Source organism: Echiichthys vipera, assembly GCF_963691815.1.
Source record: "Echiichthys vipera genome assembly, chromosome: 6".
In the NCBI taxonomy this organism is placed as follows: Eukaryota; Metazoa; Chordata; class Actinopteri; order Perciformes; family Trachinidae; genus Echiichthys; species Echiichthys vipera.
This window is the reverse complement of record NC_139831.1, coordinates 20,430,931-20,442,950: the sequence shown is the minus strand read 5'-3', so window position 1 is coordinate 20,442,950 and position 12,020 is coordinate 20,430,931. Positions and strand designations below refer to the sequence as shown.

Genomic DNA, 12,020 nt, shown 5'->3' with positions numbered 1-12,020 from the left:
AGTGCCAAGGTACTAATGCTATATCTTTGCTGCCAAGAAAACTGAGTGACCACACTTAAGAAATTGGAAACATTGGAGCTGTTTCTAGCTTCCTGTCAGATAAGATCTATATATTTTGTACATGTCAATGTAATTTTGATCTGATTGTACTTCAAGCACACTGTTGTCTTAAATGGGCGATTTCCACATCTTTTGATTGCAATGAAAGTTATCAACAGATTATGATGCTGAACATAACTGCCCTGCACATACCCAGCCATGAACAATTAATGCATGACATATGTGAAGTTGTTCTCTTGTATTGTTTATAATTATACATATATGAACATTCACAAGCCAGCTTTCAACCGACCTTTCAACATACTGTGACTCTCTTCTCTATTTACTGGAATCAAAACTGTACAGTATAAATATATATGTTTGTTCTGGATTCATAATAAACATTTATGAATTGGTGTAAAGCTGTTTAGTTGGTGCGTGCCCTGATAGCATTTGTAAAAGTGTTGTAAATCAAGGCTGCAAAATGCTTTTCTTGAATTAAAACTCACTAAAAATCACTTGTCAAAATGATAGCAGTGTAACTGATGGCATTCACCCGAGGGCCCAGACGCCTGCCTGCTCTGAAGGGGCTTAAAATCTCTACAGAGCGTGCCAATAAAACCCAAGGAGAGGAGCTTTATGACAGAACGAACAACAGAGCGGTGGAGGCTTTTGGGAGTAATGTGGCTTTTAGAGGTTGAGCCTTGAATCCTAAGGCCCCCCCTCCCTGCTCTACCCCCACATAGCATCTCCTGCTGCTGCACCACACACTGCAGGGAGGTGGAAGGTCAGCTGCGATGGAAACATAGGAGGATCCCTATTTGCCCAAGAAAATAAGCACTAATATGGAAACCATCAAATGCAGAAACTAGAACCGAGTGCCAAGGATATGTTGGCAGAGATGAAAGCTTATCACTTGACTCGTGTTGTTTATGGCTATGGACGGGAGCATATCTATAAAATAGTGTGGAAGAGGGAGAGATAGCACATGGAAGTCCACACACAGGTTTATTTTTTTGTCGGGGTCATAATCTGAGTAGCTATGACTGTGGCTGACTCACAAGGCCCTTACCTTGTTCTTTAAAACATTATATAAACTGGGGCTTAATATAACTGCACAGCTCAGAAGTGGTTTACTGAAGTGGGACGAGAAATGAATCTTACCTCACGTTATCACTCTGTAGGAGGGTTGCAGTGCTGAATGCCATCAGTGCTGTCTCTCTGATGAATTCATGTTTTTATCGAACATTGGTGTTTAATTCATGCGGGGGAAAAGTGCATTGTTGTGAAACTCATTCTCCAAGGATATTCAGGCTGAGGATGGATAATGCAGCAATATCACCACCAAGTGGTGATGAAAGGAGGAGCGAGAAGTAAGAAAACCATAAAGGAACTTAGTGAGTTATATTAGGAGCCAGTGTTGGAATATAACGAAATGCATTCAAATTTTTGGTACTTGTACTTTGTTTTTATACCACTTTCTCCTCCACTACATTTATCTAACAATTTTAGTAGCTTTACAAATTACCCTTGGTTTTTTTTGGCAAATAAAACATGTAATTTCTGTTTCTTTATATATTACACTACACAATATACAGGCCTACAAGTACAGCTGAAATTATTTGGCAATTTATCAATTAGTTGATTGACATAACTATTTGAATCGTTTTATTTTTTTAATTCTGAAGATTTTTCTAGATCGAGTGCTTTTATTTTTAATACTTTAAGTATCTTTTCCTGCTTATACTTACCTATTTACTTCAGACACATCTTTGATGCAGGACTTTTACTTGTAACAGAGTAACTTCACAGTGTGGTTTTTGTACTTTAACCAAAGTAAAGGCTCTGAATACTTCTTCCACCAATGGTAGGAGCAGGCCATTACACGCCTCCAAAACTGACTTGGAGTATAAATGTTTATTTTAATTTCAGATGCAAGTATATGAAACATGTTAGAGGATTAATATTTACAATAAAAGTTGAATAGCACACAAAAGCTGGAAATGCAAACATTCAAGAAAAATAATACGACAGAAATACGGAGCGCTAGCAGTCTATCTGAAGGAACACTCAGAGAAGCAATGAATGATTGTCAACCAAAGAAAGAAAAACAGGAAATTCAGTGAAAGTCCACACAAAATATATCCTTTAACCCATTTCTAAATGAAACCGAGACGAAAAATAAAAACAACTTTTCTGAGACATAAAACTGTGTGTAATGTCAGTGTGAGCTATGCTGGTGTGGTGCTCGCTGAACAAATTAGCCTCATTAGTGTGAGGTGACATCACCATTTTAAGGGGACATCGGGAACTTGCACTATTAGTATTGATCATCTTAACATACTGTATTGTACATCCAAATGCCTGTGACCTCGTGACATGCTTTCCCCAGTGTATGCTTAAACATCACCCGCTGAATACTATGTACACCCTCAAAGCCACCCAAACTATCAGCCTCACCAGTGAAACGTGGCATCTTTGTTCAAGACTCCTTATATAAATGTACAACTTTAATACTGTGGTATGAAGTGTTACAATGAGCCCTGAGGAAATGTATGGATTGTAATGTTTCTATTCTGATTCCATCTCAAATAAAAGCTATGCAGCAGAGGCATTTTCTAATATATTAAACAACAGCCACAATTATCCACGGACTTTCCCACCCACGACGAGTAAAGCTGAATCACAAGCCTACAGTCACTGCAAGTCAGACCATACGGCTACCATCACACCACTTTACATCTCCAAAACACATGGCTTGCAAGCTTAGGATACACAATGCGGGGCAGAGTGGGGCGATGGCACAACTGCGGTGTGAACTGTTGAGTCGGTAGTTCTGACAGTTGCTCTAGTGTTGATTATGCATGTTGCTGTTCAGTTTAATTTACTATTTTACATGAGCCGTTGTGGCGGTTGCAATGAAAAATAGAAACAAAGCACATTTCACAGTAGTATATATTTTTTGTTTCCTTTTTGTCACTGTTTGTTAAATACATACATAGAACAAGACAAATGGCTTCTACAATGAGGAAAATCTTGCTGGTGCAGGCAGTCACAAAAAAAAAAAAGCTGTTCCACCATTGATGAGTTAATTGTTTTACTGATCAAACGGAAACATCAGCCAACAGTGACTTTCAAGCTACGTGAGGCCTTTATTACATTATGGAGGAGCAAAGAGTTCAAAGAGAGACCTCCACGGTTCCCTTCACCAGCAAATAATAAACCTTCAACAGTTTGTTTTTCTGTGATTTTTCTCATGTATAATAGAAGTTTATCACCATTCTGAAATCAGAAACTGCCTATCTATACCACTTACCCACACTCACCCATCCATAATCATTCAACTACTTCTGTCACACAAAAAAAGAAGCAGTCATCCAACTCAAATAGTCGATTAAGCCGAGAAAACAAACACTATAAAGTATTACATACTTTAAAAAAGTAAGCCTATTATTCTGCAGGCATTTGCAAATGAGTTTTAATGAATGAACATTTGTCAGAGGTGCTTCTTCGTGAGGATGTTCTCTTTACTGACAGACTCCTCGCTCTACTACAAGTTGTAGTTGGACAATCCCCGCTGGACTCTTTATACTACTCAAAGTTGGAGGGTCCGAGGTGGGTTACGGGATGGCCAAGGCTGTCCAGAGGAGCACTGGGATAAAACCTGAATGCTTACAATAACACGCCAAGAGGCCGGAGACAGAGGGAAAAGGGTCAGAGCAAATGGTCCTGGAAATGCAAAGAGCTCCAGGGAACTTCATCCTTACTTATGAAGAAAGTGTGCGGTATCAAAAGTAGATCTGCTTGGCATGTGACGGATTCTGCTCCATGGGGCAGTACGGACATTTCAACCTGAGGACGAGACGGGAGGGGAGGGTGAGGAGAGCAGGGGCAGGATGTTACAGAGTGCAGTTTGTCAGGTTAACAGACCATATTGGATGTTTTGGCTAATTAACTATAAATCCTGTACACTGTATTTAGTGGGCCATTTTCTAAGATGAAGTGTTGGTTTTTGGATTGTTTTTTAATTAAGAGCGTGCTCACACTATCCTTTTGGCCGCGGCCAAAACCGTTTTTTCAGCTAAAGTCTAGTACCTTTAAGTAGTGTGAGCGCACCCGCTCCGCGCTCAACTGGGGCCAGCTGGGCCGCCACGGCCCGCTTGAAAGAGGTGGGCTTTAGCGGAGCCGTTTGCACATGTACGAGCACGAGCGTGCGCACGTGCACGCGCACGCGCACGAGCCCTACGGCAGTAGCGTTATGTCCGCCTGTTCGGACATGTAAATAGAAGGACGGACCATGCGCGGACATTTAACAACAACAACAATGGTGGTGAAAGGTTCATGTTGGTGTGGTGCGGAGGTGGAGTGTTTACTGCAGATTTGGTCGGATGAAAATATTCCAAAACAGTCGACAAGACGCACAAAAACTCCGAGGTCTATTGAAAGATTTGTAAACAAAGCCACACACGCGATCAATGCGTGTGACGTGTTACGGCTTGAAGGCGTATGGACAGCAAGAAGTATTGGCCGAGGCCCTGGTAGTGTGAGTACAAACGGGGCTGGGGCGCGGGGGGGAGAGGGAGGGGGGACAAGTACCCTAAAGTCCGGGTCTCGGTCCGGGAGGATAGTGTGAGCGCGCCCTAATAGAGGCCACTGGTTTCCATTAATTTTGCCACAGTACTGCAGGCTTACAACATGCTTATAATGAGAAGTGGCCTGACTGGACGGTAAGTTTTAAATGCAAAAACATCATGTTTGCTATTTGGTTTTCTGTTATTTTCAAACATATATGAATATATATATAGATAGATAGATAGATAGAGATAGATAGAATCGCAAACATAATGGATGAATGGATGGAGTATCAGAGCATATACTTGGGTACTTGGCAGTATCTGATACTATACCGGTGTCAAGTTTTTAACCGTTGCTACTCACACAATCTCCCTACCATTCACATATCGATCAATCGAGCTGTATTGTTGACTTACTTTCCAGCATTAGTCAGTTTGTTGAGGGCATCTCTGGAGATGACATGGCCACAGATTAGCTTCATAGGAGGATTGCTCTCGGAGGTCTGCTGCCTGAGGATGGGGCAGGCGAACACAGAGTGGTACCAGCACTTCTTCCCAAGGTCGATCTCAATCTATCGAAACACATTGGGAATCAGTTGAATGATGATTAAGAATGAAAAGGAGTGATAGATGCTTTTTGGAGGTTCATAGGGACTTACAGGCAGCTCATCTTTGTGCGTCCAGACTCCGCTGCACTGTCTCTGCTCTATCACCTGCTTGATGTTCATCAGCACTGGCAAGGCCATACAGCCTGATGCAAAACTACAGAGAAAAGACATGGCAGCATTGATTAAGTTTTCCTGTAGTTGAAATCTTTGAAGCACACAAGCTTAAATAAGACAACACAGCGATGGTAATTCAATGGCACTGCCACCTTGAACTCTACTCTTTAGTCTTAACTTTGGTATGAATGTCTTGTGTGTTCATGGTTTTCTAACCTAACACTGAGTGGAGACTCTACAGAGAGACCCAGTAAAGCGCAGGCATCCCTGGTGAAGATGTTACAGATCTCGGCCCATTGATTTGTCTCCAACAGACTGCGATACGGAGAGTTATCAATGCCGTGGCGCAGGTACACCAGACTCCCCATCAGGATCTGAATATCTGCAGGAACAAAAAAGTGTGGAAAACAACAAAATCAAACATTACATAAGCATTGTGAGGTAAGCCTCGGAATATTCACGTATTTGTCTCTTTTATTCATTTGCGGTTCCCATTACACAATACTCTGATAGTTGTAGAGACTCTTCTTAAAAGCAGTGAAACACAACTCAAGTTAAGCATCATTTTTATGTCCGTGTGGCATCACTGTGGCACAGGAATGTCATAATGATAACACTGTAAACTGTCTACCTCTCTGGTGCTGAGAGGCGAAAGGCTGGAAGTGCCTGGCATACTGCAAGGCCTCCATTTGGTTCCCGATTCCCCCACTGAGCAGGCTGATGAAGTATAAGCGGTGCAACTTGAACTCTAGACTGCTGTTCAGGTCCAAAAGGCGCTGCCGATTCGTCACAGCCCACCTAAGAATGCACAGATTGAATTAGTACAGTCAACAATGTCAACACTTATAATATAGCGATCAACACCCAAGAGGTTTTTTTAATCACCATTATGTATTCAAAAGTGATATTTTGTTACTAACAAAGTTAACCTAATCTCAATTGAAATCCCATATGTAGGCTATAATAGTGGTAACTTCTACTAAGTGGCCAGAGAGTTCCCCAAAGTTTGAGAAGTCAGCCAGAGAGTGTTTGGCATTTTTCCCCATGTTTTTGTATGGTGTACTTTAACATGAAGCAGCTAAAATATATATATCTACTTAAATAGGAGAATATTTCAAGTCATTTTATTCACTTTATAAAGATGATGACTGTTGCAACACAGATACTGGGAAAAAGAGAACGTACTCTAGCGCTGGCCTGAGGTCCTGCATCCTCAGAGCTTCAAGGATTCTGTTCAGTTCCAGGAAAGGCTGCTTCATACTCATATCTATAACTACACCAGACTCCTAGAAAACAAACGAAAGTATTTTAAATCACAAAGAATTATTTTATTAAAAAAAGGATAGAACCTTCAAATTTCTCAAAAGCCGACTGTGTGCCTTATATTCCGGTGCGCCTTACACATGAACCAATATTGAGCCACAACAGGTCTCGCAACTACGGTAAGCAGTTGCCGACTCTATTTTACCCCGTAGAGGAAGTAGCGCGAGGTGCATGTTGAGATATATGACTGCGCGAAGCGTGCCGTTTCATTTCCATTTGTGTGTTTGTGTAAAGACCCCAAAATGGCTCCTATTAAGAGACACGCTTACGACGCAGAGTTCAAACTCAAGGGGATTAGTCACGCAGTAGAACACGGGAATAGAGCAGCAGCGAGAGAGTTTAACATGAACAAATCAATGGTGCGGAAGTGGAGGAAGCAACAAGATGACCTCCCCTGACTGTTTTGTTGACATTCCCTTTAGCGCAGCTCCATCTAATGGATGCATAACGTAACCCAAGCCTCGACTGTAGCGTCTATTCTATGCGCCTTATAATACGGTGTGCCTTATATATGAAAAAAGTTTCAAAATAAGCCATTCATTGAAGGTAGTAATAGTGCGGAAGATACGGTAAATTTGAAGCCCCATAATGTTGATTCCACTCATTAGCATCAATAAATTTAGGATAAGAATCATTTTAAAGCAATTCAGGCCGTGTTTGCACCAAAAACATTTTGAAAATTCCGTTACTTACCTGACAGAGATCCTCTGCTACACTGAGCATCCCTTGTCTGTACAGGTGCTCTACAATTGTTTCACTCAGGTATTTCTGTCTCTCTGGGGTGTCCCACACTGTCTCTGCCACCACAGCACTTATCTCTGCATCAAAATTCTGCAGAGAAGTATATCAGAGGTTAAGCAAACAAATGCCAAACATTAAAGAAAAAAAGCATGCATGTAAGTCCCGCAAGGTGAATTTCACTTTTCGCAAGTTTATTTTTCATGTTTAACACACACACGCACGCACGCACGCACGCACGCGCGCACGCACAAACAGGTCCTGTATACATGCATTGATGGAGAGATGTTAGAATGAGACAAAGTTAAAAACTGTCCATACCCTGTCAATGGCTTTGCCCACTTTTGACACACTGCCGTGGATGTCCTTATGCCGGGAGGCTAGCATCTGCACCGTTTCTTTGATATTCTTACAACACTGTGCCATAGTCTGAGACAGGACTGATAAGTCTGCATCTTGAACTCCTGCAAGGTAGAAAAAGGAAAAGTCTTAACTGTGCATCTATACCATTATATGTGCTGGATAAATTCTGCTAAAGCACGAATGAAGCGTAACTAACAAAGCACCATTTTAAACTAATATGAAAATGAAATTCAATTATATCCTCATCATGTTCAGTCACCTTGTATGAATCAGGTTTTCTTACCAAAAGCAACTAGCTGTCCTCGTATCTCACAGACACTGCGCAGGAGCTCGTCTAGCCTCTCCTCAGACTGGTGACCGTACATTACAAAGCGATGAAGCACTTTTTCCAGCTCCCGCTCGACACATGCACACTGTTCCATGTTTCAGACTGGAACACTCACACACACAACGACAACACCTAGAGAAAAATTAAGATATACATATTATACGATTTGAGGAGGGAAGAAACAAACAGCTATTTTCAATGTAGATTAATATGCCTATTATTTTCTCAATGAAGTGTTCGATCAAAGGTCAAAGAATGGTTAAAGATGTTGATGTTAATTTACTAAAGCCCAAGGGGATTGCTTCCACTGAAAAGATATGCAGTTTACAACTAGAACTAAAAACAAAGATCTGCAAATCTTCACATCTGAGAAGCTGGAACTCGGTTATATGATTATTTTTGTTTGAAAATCAATTATTCTATTTTTCAGTTGGAGATCAATTTCCCATCAATGAACTAATAGTTTCAGATATATAAATAAATAAAAATAAATGTATTATTAAATTAATTATTAAATGTATTATTAAATTATTAAAATAATTTATGATTCTTAAGTTAAGGTTAATATATATATATATATATATATATATATATATATATATATATATATATATATATATATATATATATATATATATATACATATACTAACCTTAACTTAAGAATAATAAATTATTTTTTATAACAATCCCTTAAAATTTGTTTCTTAAGAATCATGACATATAAGATATGCACTAGGCATATGTAATGTAACAGAACCACTGTTTTTTAAACAAGCTAAGAAACATGCCAGTAGGTAAACGTTTACCCAGAGGATACACTGGTCAGACTCAAATGATGCATGTTTTTGTTAATTTCTCTGCAATTTGTAGCTCTCTGAAGTTTGCTGCAGTGGATTCAGTGCACAAGAAAATCCTGCACATTTGGATTGAAATTCTATTAAAAAGATGTAGGATCCCACTGTATTATTATAATTTCAAAAACCTTTTAAACCTGCAGTATTTGACAACACTGATCATACTGACAATGTCGTGATTATCACACCAACCAATTATCAACCCAAGCGCTGAGGTACAATGTTTGAAAACTGGCAGTTTCGTTTTTTCAATCAAGAGAAGAAGAAAAAGTAGTCCTGCCCCAATAAAAAGTTTTGCCTGGTGTAACACAACAACTAACCAGACAATAACAACGTTAAACGCAGGCACACTGTGTACTCTGCGGCCTAGTGTTTACGCACGTAACTTACTTGAGTGAGTTAAAATAGTCAAAAGTATAACTTAATCATCAGGTTATGAAAGAAAATGTTGTATGTGTGGGCAGCTGGCCTGCATTCAGTATTAGTTTATTCTTAAAAGAACAACAGATCATTGATAGGCATTGGCTTTGCTGTAACTCACTGCTGAACATAGAAAATGTCGACCCACCGTTAGCAGTCACCGTCATAAAGCTAACCAATACAAATGCGCTACATTTCTATTTTAATATTAAAACGCCACATTTCGTATTTGTATTAAGTACAAGCAATACTAAATACGAAGTGTCACAAACTAATAATGTTGTTTTGATTGGGCGCGGTGATTTAGAAGATTAGGCAGTCGCACAGCTAACATAAACAAACGGTATTACAGTGGCTAACAGTTAGCAGCTAACTTAGCTCGTTGATGTTCGCCAGCTGCTGACTGACGAGGTCCAATGACAACTAACTTGTCTTCATTATTTTGTTTTATCCCAACACTTTAAACCTATATCGCCCTTTGAATTGAATTATAAGATGTGTTTCAGTAAACACCACTCACCTATCCTTCTAATTAGTTAGCAAACATTAGCGTTAGCCACTCGCCTGTTATGGCAACACTTCACCAGCAGTCGTGATGCGGAACTTCCTGTGTCGCATTCGGCCTTAACTGGGCCTTTCACAATAAAAGTCCTTTTCTCTGCGACATCAAACCACAAACACTAGTGTCTAGTTATTCGTGTACAGCAGGATGTTTGACTTTAATCAGATTTTCTCTTGCATACGGGCGCTAGGAAGTGGTCAATTCAATTAAATTCAAGGTGATCTTAGGACACTTTACAGAGTTGCTTTAGACCACACTCTATAGCTTATTTATGGTTTACATAGATCCAACAATTCCCCCTTTGAGCACAGTGGCAACCAAAACCTTCCCTTTAACAGCAGGAACGTGGAACAGACCCAGCTCTGTGGAGGACGGACATCTGTCTTGGACAAAGTCTATGGTCTTGACCGGTTGGGGAGGAAGAAAAGGAGAGAGAAAAAAAAGCAAAAGATAGACAGATCAACCACAAAAGTAACAGTAACTATAATAATATCTATAGTAATGTGAATATGACTTGTATGTTATGGCAGTTAAAATAGTAAAATAGTAGAAACCAGTACAGCGTAGGTGATAGAATAGGACAATGATAATAATTATGTCACTTATCATTTTAAAGGTTGTCACCATATAAGCTAAACAACATTTAAATGTTGTAGCTAGTCAATGTACAGCTAATTTGACTATTTTAACCTATAGTAATGGGTAGTTTCATCTGTCGCAATGCATCATCATTTTTTTAAGCCAATCATATGTTATGTTCAAATAAGTAAGAATTGCCTAATATTAAATAATCAGTACGTAGCAGTCAAATCTATGTAGTGGAGTAACAAATATTTTTAAAATATTTCTAAAAAGTTCTTCATCACTGATAACCAAAAAATGTTATTATTGCTAATATTAGCAGTGGTGGAGGAAGTTTCAGATCCTTTACTTAAGTTTAAGTACCAATTGCCCACTGTAAAAAAACTTGATTACCAGGACCTGCCCTGAAAACATTTCTTAAGAAAAAGTATTCTCAGGGAAATGTAGGCTACTTAAAGTATCAAGAGTTACATTTTGCCACTCGAAATTTGGCTTGTATAAAGCTTGGTCTAAAAGAGGAATTGGGTTAGTTAAAAAAAAAAAATTGAAATGTGATCTTATGTTTATATTCTTACTGTTTGTCCACTACTAAAACTTAAATAACCCATCATGAGACTGGACCCTGGTTAGAGTCACATCCCACAGATAGAACACTGATGAATTTAAAAACTATATCAAGTGTATTTATCTTTGCACATAAGGAAGTGTTGTTCCAGACCTAATTTTACATTTGCTCAACATGTGGATATTGAAAATCATTATCTCTGCCAAGCCCCTTGATTTAGAAGGTCAGTATACATTTGTCCCAGTTGTCCACGCAACATATTGTTTATGCACGGCTTAATGGTGTTCTCCATTGCTGAGGGTGGGTGAGGTCTTTGGACTTGAACAGACTGGATTGACTAATCTATCAGTGATGTAGACTGAAGCTCCCCATTGCCGAGGTGCTCATCATTCTTTCCCTCTGAGTCCTCCTCCACTCTACTGTGCTGTCGTAACCACAGAGGTTCACATTTATCAGCACTGCTGTACACTCCTCATACCCAGCACACACATGCATGCATGTTATCCTCTCCCTCCAACCATTTAAAACTTTATTGGTCTAAATGATCATGTTTAACACTTTCACTCTGTGTTTTTCGATTATTAAAATATCTGTGTTTTATTTTAACAGATAATGAAATAGTGTATTCCAGTTTACTGTACAGTTACTGTATGAGTTCTAAGCATACAGTATCTTCCACCATGCCTGTAGTAAATGTTAAGAGTTCAGAGGGAAGATGATTCTTGATTTTTGTCATGCCATAAGAGCCTCTATTGAAATATGAAATACTTTACGGGATATCTCTGAAAGGGGGCTATAAACAATCATGAATGTATCTATTGCATATATACCATTTATATATTACACATTACATTAACTCCACCAAGGTCATGTACACAGTTCACAATTTTGACTAGTCACACTTGTAATGTTTGCACTTGTGGCAACTCTTCAGACAGAAAAGGGGGT

At 39.3% G+C, this 12,020-nt stretch overlaps 1 protein-coding gene across 2 annotated transcripts; it reads right to left on the bottom strand.

The window, feature by feature from the left end:
* Nucleotides 1–1,959: 1,959 nt before the first annotated feature.
* Nucleotides 1,960–9,964, bottom strand: rmnd5b (required for meiotic nuclear division 5 homolog B). 2 transcript variants are annotated; one of them, XM_083915057.1, is made up of 10 exons: nt 9,928–9,964; nt 8,043–8,219; nt 7,718–7,860; nt 7,352–7,489; nt 6,521–6,621; nt 5,967–6,133; nt 5,552–5,717; nt 5,273–5,375; nt 5,031–5,185; nt 1,960–3,891 (listed from the first exon to the last, which is right to left on the bottom strand). In XM_083915057.1, the coding sequence occupies exons 2-10, from the start codon at nt 8,179–8,181 to the stop codon at nt 3,828–3,830; spliced, it is 1,176 nt and encodes a 391-aa protein (XP_083771183.1). In that variant the 5' UTR covers nt 8,182–8,219; nt 9,928–9,964; the 3' UTR covers nt 1,960–3,827. The 2 variants fall into 2 exon arrangements, with proteins under 2 accessions (XP_083771183.1, XP_083771182.1); XM_083915056.1 differs by having other exon boundaries at nt 9,884–9,956.
* Nucleotides 9,965–12,020: the final 2,056 nt, after the last annotated feature.